This window comes from Capsicum annuum, chromosome 6 (assembly GCF_002878395.1).
Source record: "Capsicum annuum cultivar UCD-10X-F1 chromosome 6, UCD10Xv1.1, whole genome shotgun sequence".
NCBI lineage: Eukaryota > Viridiplantae > Streptophyta > Magnoliopsida > Solanales > Solanaceae > Capsicum > Capsicum annuum.
Window position 1 is genome coordinate 170,068,846 of NC_061116.1, and position 22,516 is coordinate 170,091,361.

At 34.9% G+C, this 22,516-nt stretch overlaps 1 protein-coding gene across 2 annotated transcripts; it reads left to right on the forward strand.

Moving 5' to 3' along the window:
* Positions 1–16,832: 16,832 nt before the first annotated feature.
* Positions 16,833–22,095, forward strand: LOC107873018. Of its 2 annotated transcripts, XM_016719710.2 has the most exons (8): positions 16,833–17,042; positions 17,242–17,268; positions 17,551–17,673; positions 18,598–18,925; positions 19,183–19,269; positions 19,710–19,796; positions 20,378–20,746; positions 21,293–22,095. In XM_016719710.2, the coding sequence occupies exons 1-8, from the start codon at positions 16,996–16,998 to the stop codon at positions 21,869–21,871; spliced, it is 1,647 nt and encodes a 548-aa protein (XP_016575196.2). In that variant the 5' UTR covers positions 16,833–16,995; the 3' UTR covers positions 21,872–22,095. The 2 variants fall into 2 exon arrangements, with proteins under 2 accessions (XP_016575196.2, XP_016575197.2); XM_016719711.2 differs by lacking the exon at positions 16,833–17,042 and having other exon boundaries at positions 17,241–17,274.
* The last annotated feature ends 421 nt before the right edge of the window (positions 22,096–22,516 follow it).

Here is a 22,516-nt window from a genome sequence, read left to right on the forward strand (position 1 = left end):
TAAGCCATATTGGCCCATTACGTAATGCAAAGTGAAAGAGCCCGTATAGACTCTGAGGTGAATTCATGCAAAGAAAAGAAAAATATATGAATTAGTATACGTTCACCGAACAAACTATCTTGACAACAAAAGAAATTCCGAAGGTTCAAGGCTTTCGAAAGTCACTACTCCAAACTCAAGCATAAAAAGGAAACTCTGGTACAAGATTAAAGAACTTATGACATGTAACTGATTCTTGAATCTTTAATATAGGGATCAAAGAGAGCATGATATATTACACACTAGTAATTTTTGCATAGAAACGTGCATATGCATGAAAGAATTCCAATAAAGGGTTTCAATTTTTCTAGTCTAATGTGATGATCTAATGAGCATAGAACATAATATTGGTCTTATTTTCTATAGTAGAGGGATGCTATAGCAGTTGTTAGGGGATTACATTAGTAGTAAATCCCAATCACTCTCTTTCGTGATAAACAGATAACTTCAAGTGCTTACTAACAAAATATATCAAAGCTAACAAAATTTTTATCAAGTAGCCATCAAAATACTTGACTGAGATATAAAACTGAAGAGCTGAAGATAACTTTTAAAACAGATGAATAAATTTACGCAATAGGTGGATCAAGGCAAGTTCGTTTCAACTCTCTTCTCTTGTGTTATACGGTATACAAGGCAATCCGATCAATTAAAGCAAAGAAATTCTCACTTAAACAAAGAACTATCAACTCTTCTGATCAGTAAAACCAAAATCCACATGAGAAGAGACGTAGTAAACGAAGCTAAAGGGAAAGTGGCGGAACGCTAATATTGACCTCATCCTCTTTCTGACAAGCTCAGAATGAGTTTCAATGGTCAAAATGATCATTGAGGAATCATGGGATTCACTAGTTTTTACACATATCCTCGTTATTCTTTGTCATTTGAGAACCCAAAGAATCCAAGAGGTGGTCCTACTAATGATGCTACCAGCTCAACCACATCAAACTAATGACAACACAAACCAGACGATATCAAATACTATCCACGAACATAACACCCTCAACCTAAAACCGTTAAACAAAGTTCAAAGTGCGGAACTTTAACCATGAAATTAGGTATAGCGAGATATCAATAGCCTAAGACATAATAAAAGCATGGAACTTTACTAAGAAAATAGCTATAATGACCCGTCATTAGCCCAAAACTATTTATCAGAGTTAAAGCAAGAAACTTTACTATGAAAACCAGCTTTTTCGACTCTTAACCAACATACAGAATGAGAGTACTAGATCAAAACTCAGTCCACAACGTTATTCCGATCATACAACAGGCTATAAATTAAAAGAAGTAATCACTCATAGATAGAGATAGTGGATTTAGGGCACTTTAATGAAGAACATGTCCTTAAAAGTACTAAGCAGCGGCATCAAACACATTGACTCAAATACTAACATAGCGATAACTATCATGAATGAAACCTATGACTATCGAAGCCATCTACCAGCAAACAATCCCAGCATACAATGTTACTAAAAATTTATTCACAACTACAGAAGATCGAGATGAAGCAGGAACAAATGAAAGCTTAAACGGAGTAGGATATTACCTTTTAGAGAGAAGCAAAACAAGAGTAGGAAACTTTTTCATCGTCAACCAAAACTCTAATTTAGCTGATGAACAAGAACAGAATTTCCACTCAAGACAGAATTTTCTCAAGAGTTTTCTTTATTTTTCTTTCTCCCTTCTCTTTCTTTCTTGTTTTTCCTCTCAAATTGTTCGTACCCTAGAAAAAAATTTCCCTTTTGTCTCTAAGATTATCCCTCTCTTTTCAAACATAAAATTTCTAATCCAGAAGGAAAGAAGAGAGAAAAAAAATTCTGGTTCTCACAGCTCAACCGAGCTCTTTATAGAAGACAAATTAGGGTAAAAAGGGAAACCACCCATTGAAAAATTTGAATTCCATTCCAAAACTAGATCAACACTTTTTTGGGATTTTTTGAGAAAATGGTAACCGGTGGACCAATTAAAAAATTGGGAAAACCAAATCCTTTTTCCAACCAATGAAAAATGACTAAATATGTACCTGATTCGTACCATTATCTCGAAATTTGTGGAATGTGGATGTTAGATGAGCCAACTCACCCTCGTTCTAGAAGATTCGAGAGTTTTTTTGAGAAATAAGAGTAGGGAGATAGGAACACGTCATTTTTGATTTGAGAATGGGTCAATTTGGTTGTTGAATTCGAACTTTTGATGGTGTTTTTCGATTAATATTGTCGTTTATTGAGGCTGTATGCTGGAGGAGTTGTACGCGTGGTTTCTGTGCGTGTGTATACACTATATGTATGCTGGTTGCTGTTGATTAAAGAAAGAGGGGAATTAAGAGTTGGGCCAGGTCGGTGGTTTGATTTTGGGCCACTGGATGTGGGCTAGCATTTAGAGAATTGGGCCTGGGGATGTTAAGGAATAGATAAAGGGAGATTGGGCTTGATCAGTGATGGGCTGGGTCAGCTGTTACTATTGGGTTGCTCAGCTGGCTCAGATTTAAGTTTTTAGGGATGGGGTAATTTATAAAATAGCTTCACTTAACAATTAACCTATTCTAATTAAATTTTGATCAAATTAAAGGTTAATTCGCCAAATGCATTGCGATTGTGGCCGATTTAATTTTGATTTATGATCAAATTTAATAGATTGATTAAGTTGAATTAAAATTAAATACGAATTAATACTTCTTTTAATTCCGAACTTCTTGATTTAATAAAATCAAACAAATATCTCTCCGAATAAATTATTTTTTGAGAATAAATTATAATTAAATTAAGATTTTAACCATTGTAGATTTATTTCAAGATAAGCCTTGATTATAATCCGATGTTTTGTAAAACGATTATTTAAGTATCAAAATTATAATTTCATATAATTGAATACGATAATATATAATCACTATTTTAAAATGACAAAATTACGTACAGAAAATATTTTAAAAATCCTTTATTCGGATAAAATAAATGTTGCAATTTTATTTGAAAATTGAAGAAACTCCGTATTAAACTTAGCTATGGAGGGAAAAAATTAGGTGTCAACAACTGCCCCCTCCCTTTGGGTAGGGTGGATGCAAGTAACCCTAGGCAAAGAGAGGTTGACGTTCCTAATTTTTGTCCGACCACAAATTCAAATTCAAAAGAGATTGATTTTCATACGTGTTTTGGAGTTATGGCCAAACCTTGGTATCAGGTTTCCTACATATCCCAGGTTACATGAGAATTCAGGCCACTTGTAGTTCATGAAGCTTGATTTAAAGCACGATTTTTTTAGAAAATTCGCTAGTTATCTCGGTTTTAGAGTTTTTAATGAAACTGAGAAGTTGGACAATGAAGGGATTTGGGGAGAGGTTGAAACGCAGTCGAGTTTTCTACATAAAGCCCAGCCTACATATCCTCGAGACTTAAGGAATCAGACTGCTTGTAGTTCGACTCAATCGGTAGAAAAGATAGTCTTTTATTTCAGACGATCTTTGACTCAAGATGAGTGACAAGTTGATCGAGTTGCGAAAAAGAGGCTTTTAACCTCTTAACGATGAACGTGGAGCTCTTCACATCCATAGGTAATAATTTACCTGGGCATAATTTCCAAAACTCTAAGTGTGTTGCCACTCGAATTTGAAAAAAAGAGAATGTTACCCTCAACATGAGTTTAGAAATTCCCAAAGGTGAAGCTGAACCCAGAATATCCTAAAATACCCACATGCTTCTAACAACGGTGTGGTTGGATGGTGGTGGTGATCATCCTTTAGCTCGCGTCCAAAGAGTTTGATGTTCTTCTTTAGACTATGTCCCGTTTTGCTGCTAAGAAAGAGTTTCACGTTGTGCTGCGTCCTTTTTGGAGTCGTCCGCACCTGTGGTTTTGATTTGAGATTTTTATCCGCTCGAATTCTCTCGAAAATATCTCAAACAGAAATCATTAGTAATAAGCCCAACTCACGAAAGAGGTGTATAGTTTTTTACCATATCTCCGCGTGAGCTGTTGTCTAAAAGCGAAGTCATCCTTTCTTGTACCTGTTTGGCAGGAAATAACTCATAATAACAGACACAACAACCTTCTTGGTTGTTATATAATTAGCTCATTTATCGAGCGAATATGTCTTCAAAGTGGGGTGGCCCTTTTGGACACAAGTGACACTTTATGCGGAACGGTCCCTACAATCGTGTAATCTTGTGCTGGTGTGGCAACCCTTTTAGTTACCTATATCACTTGTTGTATGTGGAATGATAACCTCTCCGGTTATAGCCGATGATCGATTTATAAATTTTCCTTAAATTGTCAATCTTTGGATAATCTTACGTATTATTTGATGTTGGATACGAGGCGACTTACAGATATCCTTTGAATTTCTAACTTTTAGATAATCCTGCACATTATCCGACCTTGGATAAGAGATGGCTTACAGGTATCCCTCCAATTGCTAGCTTTCAGGTGTTCCTGCACATCATCCGACCTTGGATACAATATAACTTATAGATATCTCTCAAATTGCTAGTCCTTAGCTAATCTTGCACATAATCGATCTTGGATATGACACGGCTTATAGAGAACCCTTGGACGTATCAATTTGATAATCTCGCATATTCTCCGGTAAGGATTTAATTGCGACTTATGGATAACCTTCAGACTATCAATTTTTGAGCAATCTTGCATACTATCCGGTTAGGATGTTGTTGTGGCTTACGGATGACCTACAGGCTATCAATTCATAGGTGATCTTTCACACTATCCTATTTCAAATAATATGACTTATAGATGACCCTCAAATTATCAATTTCTAGGAAATCTCATATATCGTCTGTCTTTAGACACCGACTTGAAGGCATCCCTTCAAATCGTGTACTCTTGATGCATTCAGATGCTGATTCATAAAATGATGAGATATCCTCGATGCCAGCACTTATGTCTAGCATGTCAATAGATATTAAATGCTTATGATATCCTCGACGCCAGCGTTTATGTCTTGCATGTCAACGGATATAAAATAATGATATCCTCGACGCCAGCGTTTATGTCTCGCATGTCAACAGATATGAAATGCTGATGATATCCTCGATGCCAACATTTATGTCTTGCGTGTCAATAGATATAAAATGGCGTTCTTGGCAAATAATATGAATGACCCTCTTGGCAATGATATGAATGGCCCTCTTGGCAATGATATGAAATGGCCCTCTTGGCAATGATATGCAATGGCCCTCTTGGCAATGATATGAAATGACCCTCTTGGCAATGATATGAAATGGCCCTCTTGGCAATGATGTGCAATGACCCTCTTGGCAATGATATGAAATGGCCCTCTTGACAATGATATGCAATGACTCTTTTGGCAATGATATGAAATGACCCTCTTGGCAATGATATGCAATAGCCCTCTTGGAAATGATATGAAATGACCCCCTTGGTGATTTAAAAATAGTTTCACCTGAGTTCATTTGTCAGCGTCTTGCTTTCTACATATACCTGTACTTAAGGTAGATTATTAGTAGACACAAAGTCGTTTTTGCTAGCGACCATTTTTTAGAAAATTCTAAATACAATACTTGTAAAGGAGACAAGACACTTTTGTTTGTCCTCTATGATCTCAAGAAATGAGATGGACAATTCAAAAGGTCCTCAATAAATGGGTATTAAAACCATTTTTAGGGATACCCAAAAAATACTGTTCTTGAGTATTAGTGCTCTGGTGTGGCTCCCAATTTGCTCGGGGATTTTTGAAAGAGACTCTCATTTTTGTGTATTGGTCCCTGCATCCACAGAAAAATTATTAGTTTGAGTGAAACTACTCCGTGTTGACCTTCTTCGATTCTCCATTTTGCTCCTCGCTATATTTTAGGTGTCCCATCACATTGGTACCTCCACCCTAGGTCCCTGCTCCCATAGACGCCAGACAATCACTAAGTAAAAGATTTGTAAAGATTTTTTTTTCAAAAGTAGTCTTATTTTTAGCAAATAGTTTCGAAAGTATCTGTAAAAGCTTTAGACAATTTCTGCCGGTCATGTCATGTACTAGCTCAACGAACGTCTTCCTCGTGGGTTTGACTATATCCGACGGATGATTTCTAAAACTTATGATCATTGTTGGATGGTTCGGCAAATAGTTCTTGTCATAGCCAGAAATTGAGTCTACCTAGACTTTTTTGCAGTTGGTGGCTTCAAAGGCCTGGCTTTAACCTCTGGTGCCGGGGAATTTGAAATATATTCCTGTAATTGATGGAAATTTTGAGTCCTCCCTCAAAAGTTCTGCCCCAGTTTAAAGTAGTCTGAGATGATATCATCTCGAGTGGATCTGAAGTCTTTGCTGATCTTCATTCTCTTTGTTGGATATTGATCTTTTCTTGTGAATTTTTGAGATTTCTTCTCAAAAATTCTGCCCCAATTTCCATTTCGTAGGGTTAATGATCAAGCTGTTGGGGCACCTATGTATCCCGTTAAAGCAAGAATTAGGTCAAACATAGTTCAAGACTACACTAGGGATATACAAATAGAAATTAATGGTATGACCAAAGCCGACATAGGCCGCCTACGTATCCCTTTCTTGGGAATTCAGGTCAAACATAGTTCATACATAAAAGGAAAGGATAAAATTTCCTAAAGGGTTGACCGAAGCCGACATAGGCCGGCTACGTATCCCTTTTTTGGAAATTCAGGTCAAACGTAGTTCATACATAAAGAAAAAGGATAAATTTTCTAAGGGATTGACCGAAGCCGACATAGGCCGCCTACGTATCCCTTTCTTGGAAATTCAGATCAAATGTAGTTTGTACATAAAAGGAAAGGGGTTCTAGGCAATTACACACTAGAAAACAACATTATTACAAAGCCGGTTACAAGTAAACCAAGGAAACACAAAAGCTATAACATCTTTCAAGCACAATATCTCTTTAGCGCATTAGAATTGATTGGTTTGGTCCACTCTTGACCATCTATCTCAGGTAGGATTAGGGCTCCTTCAGGTTGGAATTCTTTTGATTTTCACATTCCTCTATATCTACTACTAACTGCTCCCCATCACTTTTTTCGTTCATCATTATTTCCTTCTCCTTGTTCGTCTAACCCTTGACATGATATGACATTAACAGGTTTTTAAATTATTGCTATCAAAATAAACCATGCTAGATAATCATATTTTTTTTAAAAAAATTCTTAAATAAAGGGAGGCCTTTTGGAAAATAAATAAAAACTATGGCTCATGACCCACACAAATGTGGGCCCATGCTTTTTGAAATTTGTAAAACACAAAACGAAAATTTGAGACATAAAAGGGTGGATCACGGGGCCTCCTCTGGATCATTATCGATTTTAAAAACTATTAGTAATTTCCCTTTTATTTACCACGATGGGTGACGGTTTATGAGTGGAGTAGAGGTCCAGTTTTGCAAGGCCTCCCCTGATGCATACTTCTTCACCCCACCGGACCCTGGGAAATCATCTGGTAGAGCATTGCATCCTTCGAACAAATCTCCTATCCCATCCCCAAGACCATTATCATTTGATAACTCATGTACGGGAAATGACTGGTACAAGAGTGGCAAGGGCCTAAACAGACTCTCCTTTGAATTATCTTTGATCTCATCTTCCTTTCTTGGTTGGTACTCTATTCCTTGCTTAAAAGTTTTTTCTGGGACCATAAAAGGCTCGATAATTCTTTCTAAATCCTTACTTAAGGTGGCCACAACTTCCTCTATCTTCTCCACCTCTTCTGTTCTTTTGAGTCCTTCTGAATTTACCTTAGTGATGGCTTTGCTAGACGTCCAGTCACCCTCTATTTCAATTATGTTAATAATAGGTCCCTCATGGTTAGGCAATAGATTACTGTTAATATTTGGTGTCGACAACTGAAGCGTGATAACCTTCTGATCAATCAAATCTTGGATCTTATGTTTCAAGTTAATACAATCCTCGGTACTGTGCCCCACTGCTCCTGAATGATAGGTACAATTTTGATCGGGATGATAAAACCGAGAGTTGGGATTGATAAGCTTTGGCTGGATCGGTTACAAATAACCAACTTTTATTAATCTTCTGAAGAGCTAGGTACGACTTTCAGCTAGCAACGTGAAGTTTTGGGTAGGTTTCTTTTCAAAGTTTGGACGTGGAGAGTTATAATGGTTCTGATTTATAGGAGGAGTTACTTAATGATAATTTGGAGACGTTTGGACGTTTATTTGGTTATTTGGAAAAGTACCTTGAGTATGAGGCTGATAATTTGGCTGTGGAACTTGGCATTGGGGTAGAATATTTGGAATTGGAGCTTGACATTGGGGTTGAGCGTAAAATACAGGCTGAAACTTAGTGATGATGATGAGGAAAGAATATTCCCAGGATTGAATTTCCTCTTTAACTTATCAACGGAATTAGTAGAGACCGCAGTCGCATCCTCTCTTTTCTTCTTTGAGAATGCAGAAAATTCAGATGATGTTGGGGTTTTTGTAATTTTTCCTGTTCAAATGCCTTCCTCTAACGATTCTCCAATCTTTACTAAATCTGCGAAAGTTTCTCGGACCACGGATACCATCCTGGTATAAAAATTCTCCTTCATGTGTGCGAGAGAAAATCGATACCATTTCTTCCTCAGATATGGGAGGTTGTACTTTAACAGTTTCTTTTCTCCAATGAAAGGCGTAGTCTTGAAAATACTCATTATTCTTCTGTTTGATCTGGTCTAGTGAGTATCGGTCAAGGACTATCTCAATGTTAAATGCGAACCTGTCAATGAAACCCTTGGCCATTGCTTTCCAACTAGTCCATCTTTTCAGTTCCTGAGACATGAACCATTGTAAGGCTTCGCCACTTAAACTCCGGTTGAACAAACGCATCAATAATGCTTTATTTTTCCCTACCCCCACCATTTGATCACAATACCTTCTCAGATGGGCCATTAGATTTTCGATGCCATCAAACACTTCAAATTTAGGAACCTTATACCCTTCTGGTAGATTTATTCCAAGGTGAACATATAAATCATATACCCTAAACCATTGTGGTCCCTCGCTCCATGAGATTCTTTGATCCTCATAATCTCTTCATTCATAGCTAACAACTTCAGTTCATGCTCGGTCCTCCCCTCTTTCTCTTTCTTCTCATAATGGTCCACCTTAGAATTAGGAAGAGAATTATAGATGTCAGGGGATATGATGGCATGAGGAGGATTTGAAAGAGAGACTTGATTTTGCGGATGAAAGGAAGTTGGTTGGTAGGTGGGGAGGATGTTTTGGAAATTGGAAAGGTTCTGTTGAATTTGTGAGTAGCTTGGTGGAATCTGAGAAGGATTTTACAAATTTGGAAATGAATTTGGTGGATTCGGGGATAGATTTAATGGATTTTGTAGGTTTAGGAGTGAGTCTTGTGGATTTGGGAATAAATTTTCTTGATTTGAAAATGTATTCTAGGGATTTAGGAATGGATTCGGAGATGGGTTTTGTGGGTTAAAGATGGATTTTGTGGATGGTAGACATCTGGTTTATTTTCACGAATGGTGTTTTGGACAAATAGAGGATCGGAGATGGACGATATGTTATTTGGCTGATTCTCGAGAATAGGTGTACTGAGGGGAGGAATTTGAGTGGAGTCTCGTGTCCTCCTGGAGCGGGGACATTGATGGTGACAGCCAGGTTAGCCAAATCTTGAGTGCAATTTATTTCCTCCTGAAGCATTTCTAAATTTCTTGCGAGTTCCGCAATCATCTCACTCTGTTCTGCTATTACATTGTCCCTGATGGTCAATGTGTTTTCTTCATCATTTCCAGTCATTTTTGAATGAAAGTCAGATGATGGGATTTTGTGCGCTTTTGACAGGGTGAAGTAGGGATGTTCTGCCAGCTTATTTCAACATGGAGTAGTTTTCTATTATGTGTAAAGTAAAACAACTCAAAGGCAAACGTGTTAGTTTCCACATGTGATAAGCAATGCAAAAACTTGACAAGAAATAGCCACATAGAGTCGTTTGTGTCATAGCCAAATTCATCCATAGGAGCATAGCGGATAAACTTGCCTTTGATCCAACCAAATGCACATAAACACATAATACAGTTATATCACATAAAAACATTATAATAATGCGTATCCTAACTGGGGTGACCCTTTTGAGCCAAGGGTTTGGGCCTAATGATTTTTGAAGAAAAATATATGTTTGCTTAAGGTCAATTCATTATCCCCCAACTTTTATAGATACTAAAAGGGCATAAATTCCTACAAAAGATAACAAAAGAGGGATACAATCTTTAGGGAAAAGGAAATAACATGAAAGAAGACACGTTCCCACACAAGGGATAGAAAATACTAACTCCTGGGTGCTTCTTCTATCAGCCTTCGCCTTCTTATATTCGTCCATTTCTTATATTGGTGACATCTGTTGACGTTCAAACTGTGTCTTAGATGCAACCCCCCAAATTGATCAATTTCTTGCTCAACTTGCTTTAATTCTTCTTACGAAAGTAAACAAATTAAGTTTTTTCCCGTCCCCCAAAGAATAATGGATTGAATTAGACAGACATATATTTTATTCAACACATAAATATGGTTCATATATAATTGACTCGGGGTTAATAGACGCAGGACAGGTTTTCTAATGGGCCCAATACTCAACTCGAGTACTGGTTCGTCCTAGGCTCATGCCTAAAATAGGATTTTGGTTTCGTTGTATCCTATGTGTCTAGAGTGGGTTTGAACACTGGTTCTCAAGCGGACAACTTGAGTTTGAAAATACGAACAGCCATCAGACGACTCACGTGCTAATAAGTTATTCGTATTTCCAACACATTTTTGGAATTGAACAATAGGGGCCGGGACTTTCACGAAATCCTAAAACAGTTTAAATAATGCAGGAATATGCCATGAGATGCGATAGTTAAACTTTATAGAATCGAAACATACAAACAAATAAATATTTAATCGAAAGACGAAATCAAACATTTGGTTAGAACCTAGTTAAAATTCTCCAGCAGAGTCGCCATTTCTATTTTGATGAAATTTTGACTTTTTGAGAAGAGTCGCCACTTAATTTTGAAAAGGAATTAAGAAACCTTTAAAAATACTTTCAAACGATTCAAAATAGGAAAATTATTTTAAGTTAGAGATTCTAGATAAGTGGTTCCTATTAACGTTTTAGGAAGGTGTTAGGCACTTAAAACGTCCGCTAACTTGCGGTTATCCAGACTGTTTGAAAAATTGTCTTTTGATTAACTTCGAAAAGATTAATTTTGTCGAAAAATGATTGATTAGAAATTTTTGTTTTGCAAAAATCAGTTTTTAGCGACTTAGTTAGGGATTCAACTAGGTTCGTAAGAAACACGTAAAACAAACAAGCATAAAGAAGAGGAGAAGGGGAGGATGTAAGGGATTTTGGTCATTAGGCCCAAATCAATAAGACCTGTCCTAGTCTAATTGGTCTTTTGGCCCGTAACCTTTCCTAAACTATTTTTCAGGCCCGTTGGCCCAAAATTTGCTCCACCTGTATTAAATTTACAACTTTGGCTTCGAGGCCCAAATGAATAAACAACGAAATAAATAAAAGAATAAATAAATAAAGACAACAATACGAATGAAATAAATGAAGAAACGAGACTTTCAAGTCTCCTAGCAAACTTTGATCCATTCTCCTTCTTTCGCCTTTTGCACTTGCATGCCATGTAACTCGGTTTGGACCTCCTTTCAGGGCTTGACTCGAAAGATGGGCCATATTATCCCATTACGTAATACAAAGTGAAAGAGCCCGTATGGACTCCGAGGTGAATTCATGCAAAGAAAATAAAAATATATGAATTAATATATGTTCATGGAACAAACTATCTTGACAACAAAAGAAATTCCGAAGGTTCAAGGCTTTCGAAAGTCATTACTCCAAACTCAAGCATAAAAAGGAAACTCTGGTATAAGATAAAAGAACTTATGACATGTAACTGATTCTTGAATATTTAATATAGGGATCAAAGAGAGCATGATATATTACACACTAGTAATTTTTGCATAGAAACGTGCATATGCATGAAAGAATTCTAGTAAAGGGTTTCAGTTTTCCTAGTCTAATGTGATGATCTAATGAGCATAGAACATAATATTGGTCTTATTTTCTATAGTAGAGGGATGCTATAGCAGTTATTAGGGGATTACATTAGCAGTAAATCCCAATCACTCCCCTTCGTGATAAACAAATAACTTCAAGTGCTTACTAACAAAATACATCAAAGCTAAGAAAATTTTTATCAATTAGCCATCAAAATACTCGACTGATATATAAAACTGAAGAGCTGAAGATTACTTTTAAAACAGATGAATAAATTCACGCAACAGATGGATCAAGGCAAGTTTGTTTCAACTCTCTTCTCTTCTGTTATACGGTATACAAGGTAATCCAATCAATGAAAGTAAAGAAATTCTCACTTAAACGAAGAAACTATCAACTCTTCTGATCACTAAAACCAAAATCCACACGAGAAGAGACATAGTAAATGAAGCTAAAGGGGAAGTGGCGGAACACTAATATCGACCTCATCCTCTTTCTGACAAGCTCAGAATGAGTTTCAATGGTCAGAATGATCATCGAGGAATCATGAGATTCGCTAGTTTTACACATATCCTCGTTATTCTTTGTCATTTGAGAAGCCAAAGAATCTAAGAGGTGGTCCTACTAATGATGCTACCAGCTCAACCACATCAAACTAATGACAACAAAAACCAGACAATACCAAATACTATCCACGAACATAACACCTTCAACCCAAAACCGTTAAACAAAGTTCAAAGTGCGGAAGTTTAACCATGAAATTAGGTATAACGAGATATCAATAGCATGAGACAAAATCAAAGCATGCAACTTTACTACGAAAATAGCTATAATGACCCGTCATTAGCCTGAAACTATTTATCAGACTTAAAGCAAGGAACTTTACTGTGAAAACCAGCTTATTCGACTTTTAACCAACATGCAGAATGAGAGTACTAGATCAAAACTCAGTCCACAATGTTATTCCGATCACACAACAGGCTATAAATTAAAAGTAATCACTCATAGATAGAGATAGTGGATTTAGGGCACTTTAATGAAGAATATGTCCTTAAAAGTACTAAGCAGCGGCATCAAACACATTGACTCAAATACTAACATAACGATAACTATCATGAATGAAACCTACGACTATCGAAGCCATCTACTAGAAAACAATCCCAGCGTACAATGTTACTAAAAATTTATTCAGAACTACAGAAGGTCGAGATGAAGCAGGAACAAATGAAAGCTTAAACGGAGTAGGATATTACCTTTTAGAGAGCAGCAAAATGAGACGACGAATCAGTATGGAGATCACCACCACAGGAAACTTCTTCATCGTCAACCGAAACTCTAATTTAGCCGATGAACAAGGACAAAATTTCCACTCAAGACAGAATTTTCTCAAGAGTTTTCTTTCTTTTTCTTTCTCCCTTCTATTTCTTTCTTGTCTTTCCTCTCAAATTGTTCGTACCCTAGAAAAATTTTTTCCTTTTGTCTCTAAGATTTTCCCCCTCTTTTCAGACCCAAAATTTTCAATCCAGAAGGGAAGAAGAGAGAATTTTTTTTTTTTTGGTTCTCACAGCTCAACCGAGCTCTTTATAGAAGACAAATTAGGGTAAAAAGGGAAACCACCCATTGAAAAATTTGAATTCCATTCCAAAACCAGATTAACACTTTTTTGGGATTTCTTGAAATGGGGAAAACCAAATCCTTTTTCCAACTAATGAAAAATGCCCAAATATGTGCCTGATCCATACCATTATCCCAAAATTTATGGAATGTGGACGTTAGATGAGCCAACTCACCCTCGTTCTAGAAGATTCGAGGATTTTTTCTGAGAAATAAGAGTAGAGAGATAGGAACACGTCATTTCTGATTTGAGAATGGGTCGATTTGGTTGTTGGATTCGGAATTTTGATGGTGTTTTTCGATTAATGTTGTTGTTTGTTGAGGCTGTACGCTGGAGGAGTTGTACGCGTGGTTTCTGTGCGTGCGTATACATTGTATGTATGTTGGTTGTTGTTAATTAAAGAAGGAGGGGAATTAAGAGTTGGGCCGGGTTGGTGGTTCGATTTTGGGCCACTGGGATGTGGGCTAGCATTTAGAGAATTGGGCCTGGGGCTGTTAAGGAATAGATGAAGGGAGATTGGGCCTGATCGGTGACGGGCTAGAGATTGTGGCCGATTTAATTTCAATTTATGATAAAATTTAATAGATTGATTAATTTGAATTGAAATCAAATATAACTTAATACTTCTTTTAATCCCGAACTTCTTGATTTAATAAAATCAAACAAATATCTCTGTGAATAAATTATTTTTTGAGAATAAATTATAATTAAATTAAGATTTTAACCATTGTAAATTTATTTCATGATAAGCCTTGATTATAATCCGATGTTTTGTAAAACTAATATTTAAGTATCAAAATTATAATTTTGTATAATTGAATACGATAATATATAATCACTATTTTAAAATTAAAAATTACGTACAAAAAATATTTTGAAAATCCTTTATTCGGATAAAATAAATGTTGCAATTTTATTTGAAAATTGAAGAAACTCCGTATTAAACTTAGTTATGGAGGGCAAAAATTAGGTGTCAACAATAATTATAATTATTAATGGAACCTTTCATGTTTATAACCTTCAAAAATTAATGTATGAATTTATGATATCTCTCTCTATAATTGTCAACCTTTCACTAATTTAGATGGTTTGATCTGAAGCTATACGTTTATTCACCTATTTAGTTTTTAAAATATTATTAAAAATTATTTTTTTAGTTAATATTAAAATTTAATTTGCTTCTTTGCATATTGCATTTGTAGAAAAAAAATAATTGTGAAATTAAATTGTCTTTCTCCTTTGTTGAAGAGAAGTAAGGCAATCTTTTTATTACGTATTATGATTAGAAAAATATAAAATGCATAAGAAATAACTAACAATAGGATAATGAAAAAGTTTGATCTCATAATAGATTGAAACTATTCTTTAAAATAAAATAATATTGTAGTGGAAGAAAAAAGTTAAATAGATCTATTAGAAGACTTTTGGGTTCTTTAGAATACGATTCATACAAAAAGTGCTCATAAATAATACTTTATCTATTACATTTTAATTTGTCATTTTACTAAAAATAAATGTCTCATATTAGTTGATCACTTACTAAATTAGGATAGAATTAATCATTTTTTTTTTCATTTTACCCCTACAATTAATAGTATATATTAAATGTGAACAATTATCCTTAATTTTATTTTCATTTTTTTAATATGTTATAGATATGTGACAATTAATTATTAAATAGTTATGTGTAAATCATTGATGCTTTTCTTTTAATTATTTTAGATTTGATGATTTTGGCTTGATTGAATATGTATTAGAACACGATGATAACAAAATGGATTTGATTAACCACAAATTTATAATATCTGAACACTGAAAAGGTTCACATTATACTTTTGGGATGAAAAAAATATTTTTTTTTTGTATATTAATATGATACAACATGCGTTTGATATTAATGCATACAATCAAAATATTTCACGATTGAATTTCACAATTTAAGATTCTTGATTCTTTTTAATATATTAAAATAGATTAAAACGTATATTTAATAACGTATTTTATGGTCGCGCTAAATTTCCTAACCAAAAGCAATTATTATATCTATTGGTTTACTATCATTAATTTTGGCAAATTAAAGTTTCCTATCACATAAAAAGTTGCCGTATGAGCAATATATTAAAACCATAGTACAAATTATTTATAAGTCAAAAATTGAATCTGTTTTAATTTATGAATTACGATTTTTTTTTTCTATGTTAAAACTCCTATAAAACAAGTTATAATTTTAAATTCTTCATGATAAAACAACTATAACAACCAAAAAGAAAAAGAAGATCAAGTGAGACACATAATATATTTGAGATATAATATTATTTATATATCATTTAAATAGATATAACATTTATTTTAACGTCAAACTTTTTTAATAATGTAGTTCTTATTTATATAATTTAATTGACTGACTTAAGACACACGTATACCTATAATCTATAATTTATAATCTATAATCCATGTCAATATCTATAATCTATATATATAATCTACAATCTATCTATATTTATTTATATTTATGATATATTAAAAGTGTGAAGAAACTTAGAAAAGTTGTTTGAACTGTTTGCCCTTTATTAAAAGTCTCCGCTTTAAACAAAATCGTCATCTTTTCTTCAATTATAGGTGTCCTCTTTTGATAATGAAAGAGTATATTTTTTAAAGAAATGACGATCATAGTGTCCTCTTTTTTGATTAAAACCGTTGTTATTTTTTTAAAAATTGTCATTTCACTCTTTCCTTTCATTATTATGACTTTAATAAGTATAGTTTTTTAAAGAGATTATCATCATAGGTGTCCTCTTTTGGTTATGATCGTTGCTATTTTTTTTAAAAAATTTCATGGTACATGCCTTCTTTTGCTTAAGATTGTTGCTCTTTTGGTTAGGATTGTTGCTATTTTTGGCAAAGTAAAGTAATATGACTATAAAAAATATATTAGAAAAGAAATCACCATTGTAGGAGTCTCTTTTAGTTGGGACTGTTGTTATTTTTAACACACGATAATGTATAGTTAGGGTGTTAATTACAATTTGGCAGAATTGTAATTAGAAAAAGATAAAATGAATACTCAATGCTTTTATTTGATTGGAACATAGAAAGGCAGGTCAATTTTACTTCTAAGTATTAATTTTCCAAAATAGGTCTGACGTTTCCTCTTTACAACCACACTATTTATTAGGGTATTTCTGTTATTACTGGAAAAAGAAAGACCTATTAGAAAAGCTGTTCCACTTCCCTCTTCAAAAGTCGATTGTGAGGTACAATCTGTGTTCCTTTCCCTCTGATCATACAACTCCAGCTGAGGAAATTGTAACAAAGGAAAGCTAAAGAAGAGATTTTTCTTTCTTTTCAAAATGGGTCTTCTCAGATTGACGCTTCACTTGATGGATTTCCTAGCTTGGTAAATTAATTTCGTTTATTCAGTATGTTGTTTGGCTAAAGATGAAAATTTAGTGAAGAAGAAGGCTAAATTTAGCAAGTCTTTAGCTTTGAATCTTCCGAATTCCTACTTTTCTAAAACATTATTCGTATTTTCATGATTCTACGTATTTTGCATGTATTCATACTGGTCTTGTTTTCCTGATCTACCATATTTGCAGGCCTGCACTAGCTCTGGGCTATCCTCTGTAAGTGTGAGAAATCTCCCTTACTCCATACTCATTATCTATATAACTTCTTCTTCTTCTTTTTTTTTTTTTATCTTTTCAAGCCTAGTTTGCACATTAACCAAGGAGTATATACAAAGTTGTTTTATACGTTTGGCATATGTGTAATATTTATGCCAAGGGTATTCAATTGAAACCCCTTCGCTAAATGGCATAACAAAATTTCAAATGTTGAATGATTTCATTTCCAACTTGCTTGGTTACTGGTGACGTTTACCAATTCTTTTGTTGAACCAACGGCAGATGTGCATCAATACGAGCGATTGAGACTGGCTCCAAGTATCACATGAGGAAGCTAGTCACATATTGGACCATCTTTTCCTTTATTTCTCTCTTTGAGCACCTATTTGAGAAACTTATTCAATGGTAATGTGCTGTGGTAATCTTATTTAGCTGCATATATTATAATTTGTAACCTTTACTTTACGTCTATTCCTTTCATAATCATCTTTAAATCATATGGAAATAAATTGGAACTCTTTGACTTACACTTAGACTATTAACTAGATTAACTTCAGTAAGACATTACTCCTCCATTTCATAATAAATGAATTGTTGGATTTTGGCACACAGATTAAGGAAAAAGCATTAAAGACATAAATTTAACACAACTTTCCATTTTTACCCCTAAAAAAAGAAAAAGTTGACCTTGTAATACCTTTGTAATTGGTTGTCAAATCATAAGGGTAAATTTGAAAAAACATTCAATGATTCACTTATTTTGAAACACCAATAAATACCCCAACAATTCACTTATTCTGAAACGGAGGGAGTAATAATTAATGAACTTATGCTATCGTCTATTTTTTGGCCTCACCTTCTAGGCAGTTATCTACTTGATACTAAATCCAACGGAACGAGTATAAGCTTCATATGCAAATTCTCAAGCTTGTTACTGACATTGTGTCTGGATGCATCCCCTTATATTAACTCATTGAATTTTGACATAATCTTTTTCAAGTGAACGTCAAATTTTTATAACAACAACAACAACAACAAACCCAGTGTATTCCCACAAAAATTTTTATAACACCCTTATATAAGTTACTCACTTTGTGGGAGTATACTGGATATGTAGTTGTACTTATATAAGTTACTCGTCTATGTTGGTAGTTATAAGTCTGTTCTAGTGATCTTGCTTGTATTTCTTAAATTCTCTTGCTGAGAAGTTGAGGATTCAAGAGCTAGAGAGTTTCTAGAAGCAATGGGTAAAATTGTGTAGTATACATGGTTGGACATGAGAAACTACTCCTCCTGCATATACTAATGACTTTTCATTTACTTTGGCAGGATTCCTCTGTGGCCACATATAAAATTAATAACCATATGTTGGTTGGCGATACCACAGTTTAATGGCGCATGTTATCTTTATCAAATTCTTATTCATCCATATTTTCTGGTTAAATGGCACGATAGTATCAGTCAGTTTAATAGTTCTTGTTATGTTTATCTACGCCTTTTATGTTTGTGCTTGTCTGTCAACCTTCAAACTGTCACTGACTGGTTTAACAAGCCAATGGAGGATCCATCTCTCAAGAATGAAACATTTCTGGCTGTGGCAGAGAGGCATCTTGCAGAAAATGGATCTGATGCTCTGGAGAAACTTATTGCAAACAAGGTACGTCAGACATTACTTCAGCAAGGACAAGCCAGTTCATTACTGAATTAGAGATAAATTTGTTTGTACATCAGTTAGTTATATAGAAGTTGAGACTGCTATCCATTTCTGTAGCCAAAAGTTAGACTGTCGTCTGCCACCATTAATGTAAAATATGATTACAATTTCCTCTGGATTTTATAGCAATGTCAGGCTTCAGTATTGATTTTTTATCGACAAGCATTATCAGTGTTATTATCATGATGTCCTGTGTGCAGTCTAAGGATTTTAGATCGAATCATCATACAGAAGAGATCAAGCCTACTGATACTAGTGATGAAGCTGGAAGGCTTACCCTCAACCAGGTACCTAACCCGTTGTTCCTAGCTCCTTGTACTGTATGAAACAATTTTTAACTTCTTTTGCTGCCGCTTTATTGGCATTTTCACCCATAATGATTTGAAAAGTTGCATCAGCAGTTGAGTACAAGCTAGATGGTTTGCTTGCATATATGATATCATGCACCAATTTTTGAGATTTGCTTATTTCCAGCAAATTTGGGGATGCTTTGTGATGCTGTGTACCTTCCAACCCTTAAAAGTGTTGTATGTGCATGAGGAATAGGTTACTCTAGTAACATTATGCAATCATCAGTTTTCTCTAACAAAACATCGAGTCTGAGTTTTCCTTTTGTTAATAACAGAACTAATTACTTGTGTTCTTTTGTAGTGAACATCTTTTTTTCTGTTCACATGCTTTTATTCCTTAAAATCCCATAAATAACAATCATAGTACCCCTAATCAGACGGAATGTGTTGTGAGTGGTCCTGTTTGGGAAGATATCACAGTGATGGAGCATATGGCAAAACATGAAGCCGCAGAATCCAAACAGGTTATATATCTTAATCCTTGAATTTCCATTGTTACTTTGTTTGGAATATTATGTATTCACAAGTATACTTCTAGATGCCATGATAGATGAAATATTGAACAGGCTGCTAATTTATGATTGACGACAAGAGGAGAGCTTGACCTGCTTATGAAGCATACTGTATATTGAAAAAAAAAATAGGCTCATCGATCAAGCCAAATGTGCCAGATGGCATATGATAATGCACACTGAATCAAGTGCATTATCATTAAGACCAAGAGGAAACCTCCTTTATGCTGAAAAGTAGCCTAACGACCTTTTATTATTATTATTTTTCTTTTGCCTAACAACCTGAAAGTTAAACTGGTGCATTTTGTAAAATTAATCCTCTTTTGAAGTTTGCATTAGATATATATATTAGTATGGCCTCAAACCTCTGTTTCTCCTGTAAGCATTTGAAGCCATTAGAAAAGGGAGAGAATTAATGCTCTTAAAAAATTTTAAACATAAATACCACCTTTATTCTAGCCTAGGTTTTGTGTTTCTATATTCAAGAGAAAGTAATCTGTATGCCTACAGTTAAGATGTCTTCGGAACTGCAGGTAAAAAGAGTGAAGGAAAATCCTATTCAGATTGAGAGGAAAACGGCAGGAGTGCAAGTCATGGAAATGGTAGTTTCAGCAGATGCTGAAGAGATTAAACTTCCAGAGATTACTTTCTCAAAGAAAGTTCAGACAGAGTGGACTTGTGCAGTATGCCAAATGAAAACCACCTCCGAGCAAAACTTGAAATCCCATCTTAACGGAAGTAAACATAAAGCAAAGTGTGAAGGACTGAAAGCTTGCAAGCAGACTCCCAAAAGTGAAGGAAGCTCACCTGTTACAAAATCAAATCAGCATAATCAGCAAGTAAAACATGCAGCCGTAGCACGATCAGAACACAGTGCTAATGAGGCAGCTGAACCCAAACAGGTTATTATTTTTAAACCCTAGAACTTTCTTGGACATCTTTTTGATATTATGCCTTCACAAGTATTGATGAGGATGCAATTATTGAGAAAACGATAGATGAAGATCTTATGTAATTGATTGATTAAAAGAGGAGAGCTAGATGTTTCCATGAATATAGCTAATTAGCTGCTAGTGATACTCTTGGTGGTCAAGTTAATAGAAGTGCAGGATGAGGCTTATTTGTATACGAAGAGTCGAAGACAAAAGATTAGGCTGATCAGTCAAGCTACAGGTGGAGGATGGGAACTGATATTTGATAATGCACACTGAGATCAAGTACGCTATCACTTAAACTTGAGAAGAAACTCTGTATATGCTGAAACAATCACGGAGTAACCTGAAAGTTAAAACTGGTGCATTTTTCGAATCTCAGTTCTGCTGTGAACATTTGAGACCACCAAAAGAGGGAGAGGACTGAAGCTCTTAATTTATTGGAATTTATTTTTTATAGTCTAAGTAAAAGTAGTCTGTATGCCAGTGATTAAAATATCATCTGTGGAACTGCAGCTTAAAAGTGTGAAGGAAAATCTAATCCAGATTGGGAAGAAACCAACAGCTATGCAGATAAAGGGAACAGCACTTCCAGTGGATGCCGAGGAGATTAAACTCCCAGAAACCAATTCTGTAAAGAATGTTCAGACAGAGTGGACTTGTGTGGTATGTCAAGTGATAACCACCTCAGAGCATGACTTGAAGTGCCATCTTCTAGGAAGGAGACATAGGGAAAGGTGTGAAGAGCTGAAAACTTGCAAGCAAATGGCCAGAACTGAAAGAAACCCACCTTTTGCTTCAAATATGCCAGACAAGCTTAAGCAGGAACAAGTAAAACATGCACTTGCAGCACAAAAAAAGAACACTCGTAAAAAACCTAAAGAAAAGGTCCAACTAGGAGCTACTACTGGTCAACATCAAAGCCAGATGCAAGTGAAGAATGCTGGTGGTGCTACTCATAATTCTAAGCTGTGGTGTAGTTTTTGTGATGTTTGGTGCCCTGACAAGATTGCTATGGCTGCACATCTTAACGGTAGGAAGCACTTGGCAAAACTTCAAGAAGAATCAGTTTTACTGGTGGAACATGGGTTTTGAATTATGCAAATATGCAATTTTATCAGGGTATTTGAAGGTGTTTGCTCCAATTTAGGGATGTGTTGTTGAGGCAACTTTTTTTAATTATCAATACTGAAATTTAGTTGCTTAATCACTGGGAAGGACAAAGGGGAAAATTTATGTCAGACAAATGAGACTTGTGTATTGTCAGTTGGTATGAGGAATCAGAGCTTCTAATTTTAACTTGGCTTTTTGTTTTTTCATGTCTGTTTTTTATGGTTGTTCTTTTGGCTAATTTTACCAGATATAGAGGTTTTGCATTAAATATGGACTCTATTTAGAGTACAAAATGAAGAGCTAAACGTGAATGCACAACATCAACAAACCACCCGATAAACGTACATGAACAACAACAAACAATAACAACAACAAATCCAGTGTATTCCCACAAAGTGGGGTTTAGGGAGGATTAAATGTACGCAGTTCATACCGCTATTTTTGAAGAAGTAGAGGTTGTTTCCGATAGACCCCTGACTCAAGATAAAAAATAGTAAACAAGAGCGTAATGAAACATGAAGCAAGATGTATGACATAACATAAATAAGGAATAAGACATAATACAATATAAGTCAGAGCAATACGAAATAAGATAAATAAGCGCAATATAAAATACGAGATAAGAAA

Excerpts from the sequence above, each read along its gene's own strand:
- LOC107873018 (XM_016719710.2), top strand. The coding sequence starts at position 16,996 with ATGGGTCTTCTCAGATTGACGCTTCACTTGATGGATTTCCTAGCTTG. Across the intron at positions 19,797-20,377 it reads AAGCCGCAGAATCCAAACAG|GTAAAAAGAGTGAAGGAAAA; the intron begins GTTATATATCTT and ends TCGGAACTGCAG. Across the intron at positions 20,747-21,292 it reads AGGCAGCTGAACCCAAACAG|CTTAAAAGTGTGAAGGAAAA; the intron begins GTTATTATTTTT and ends GTGGAACTGCAG.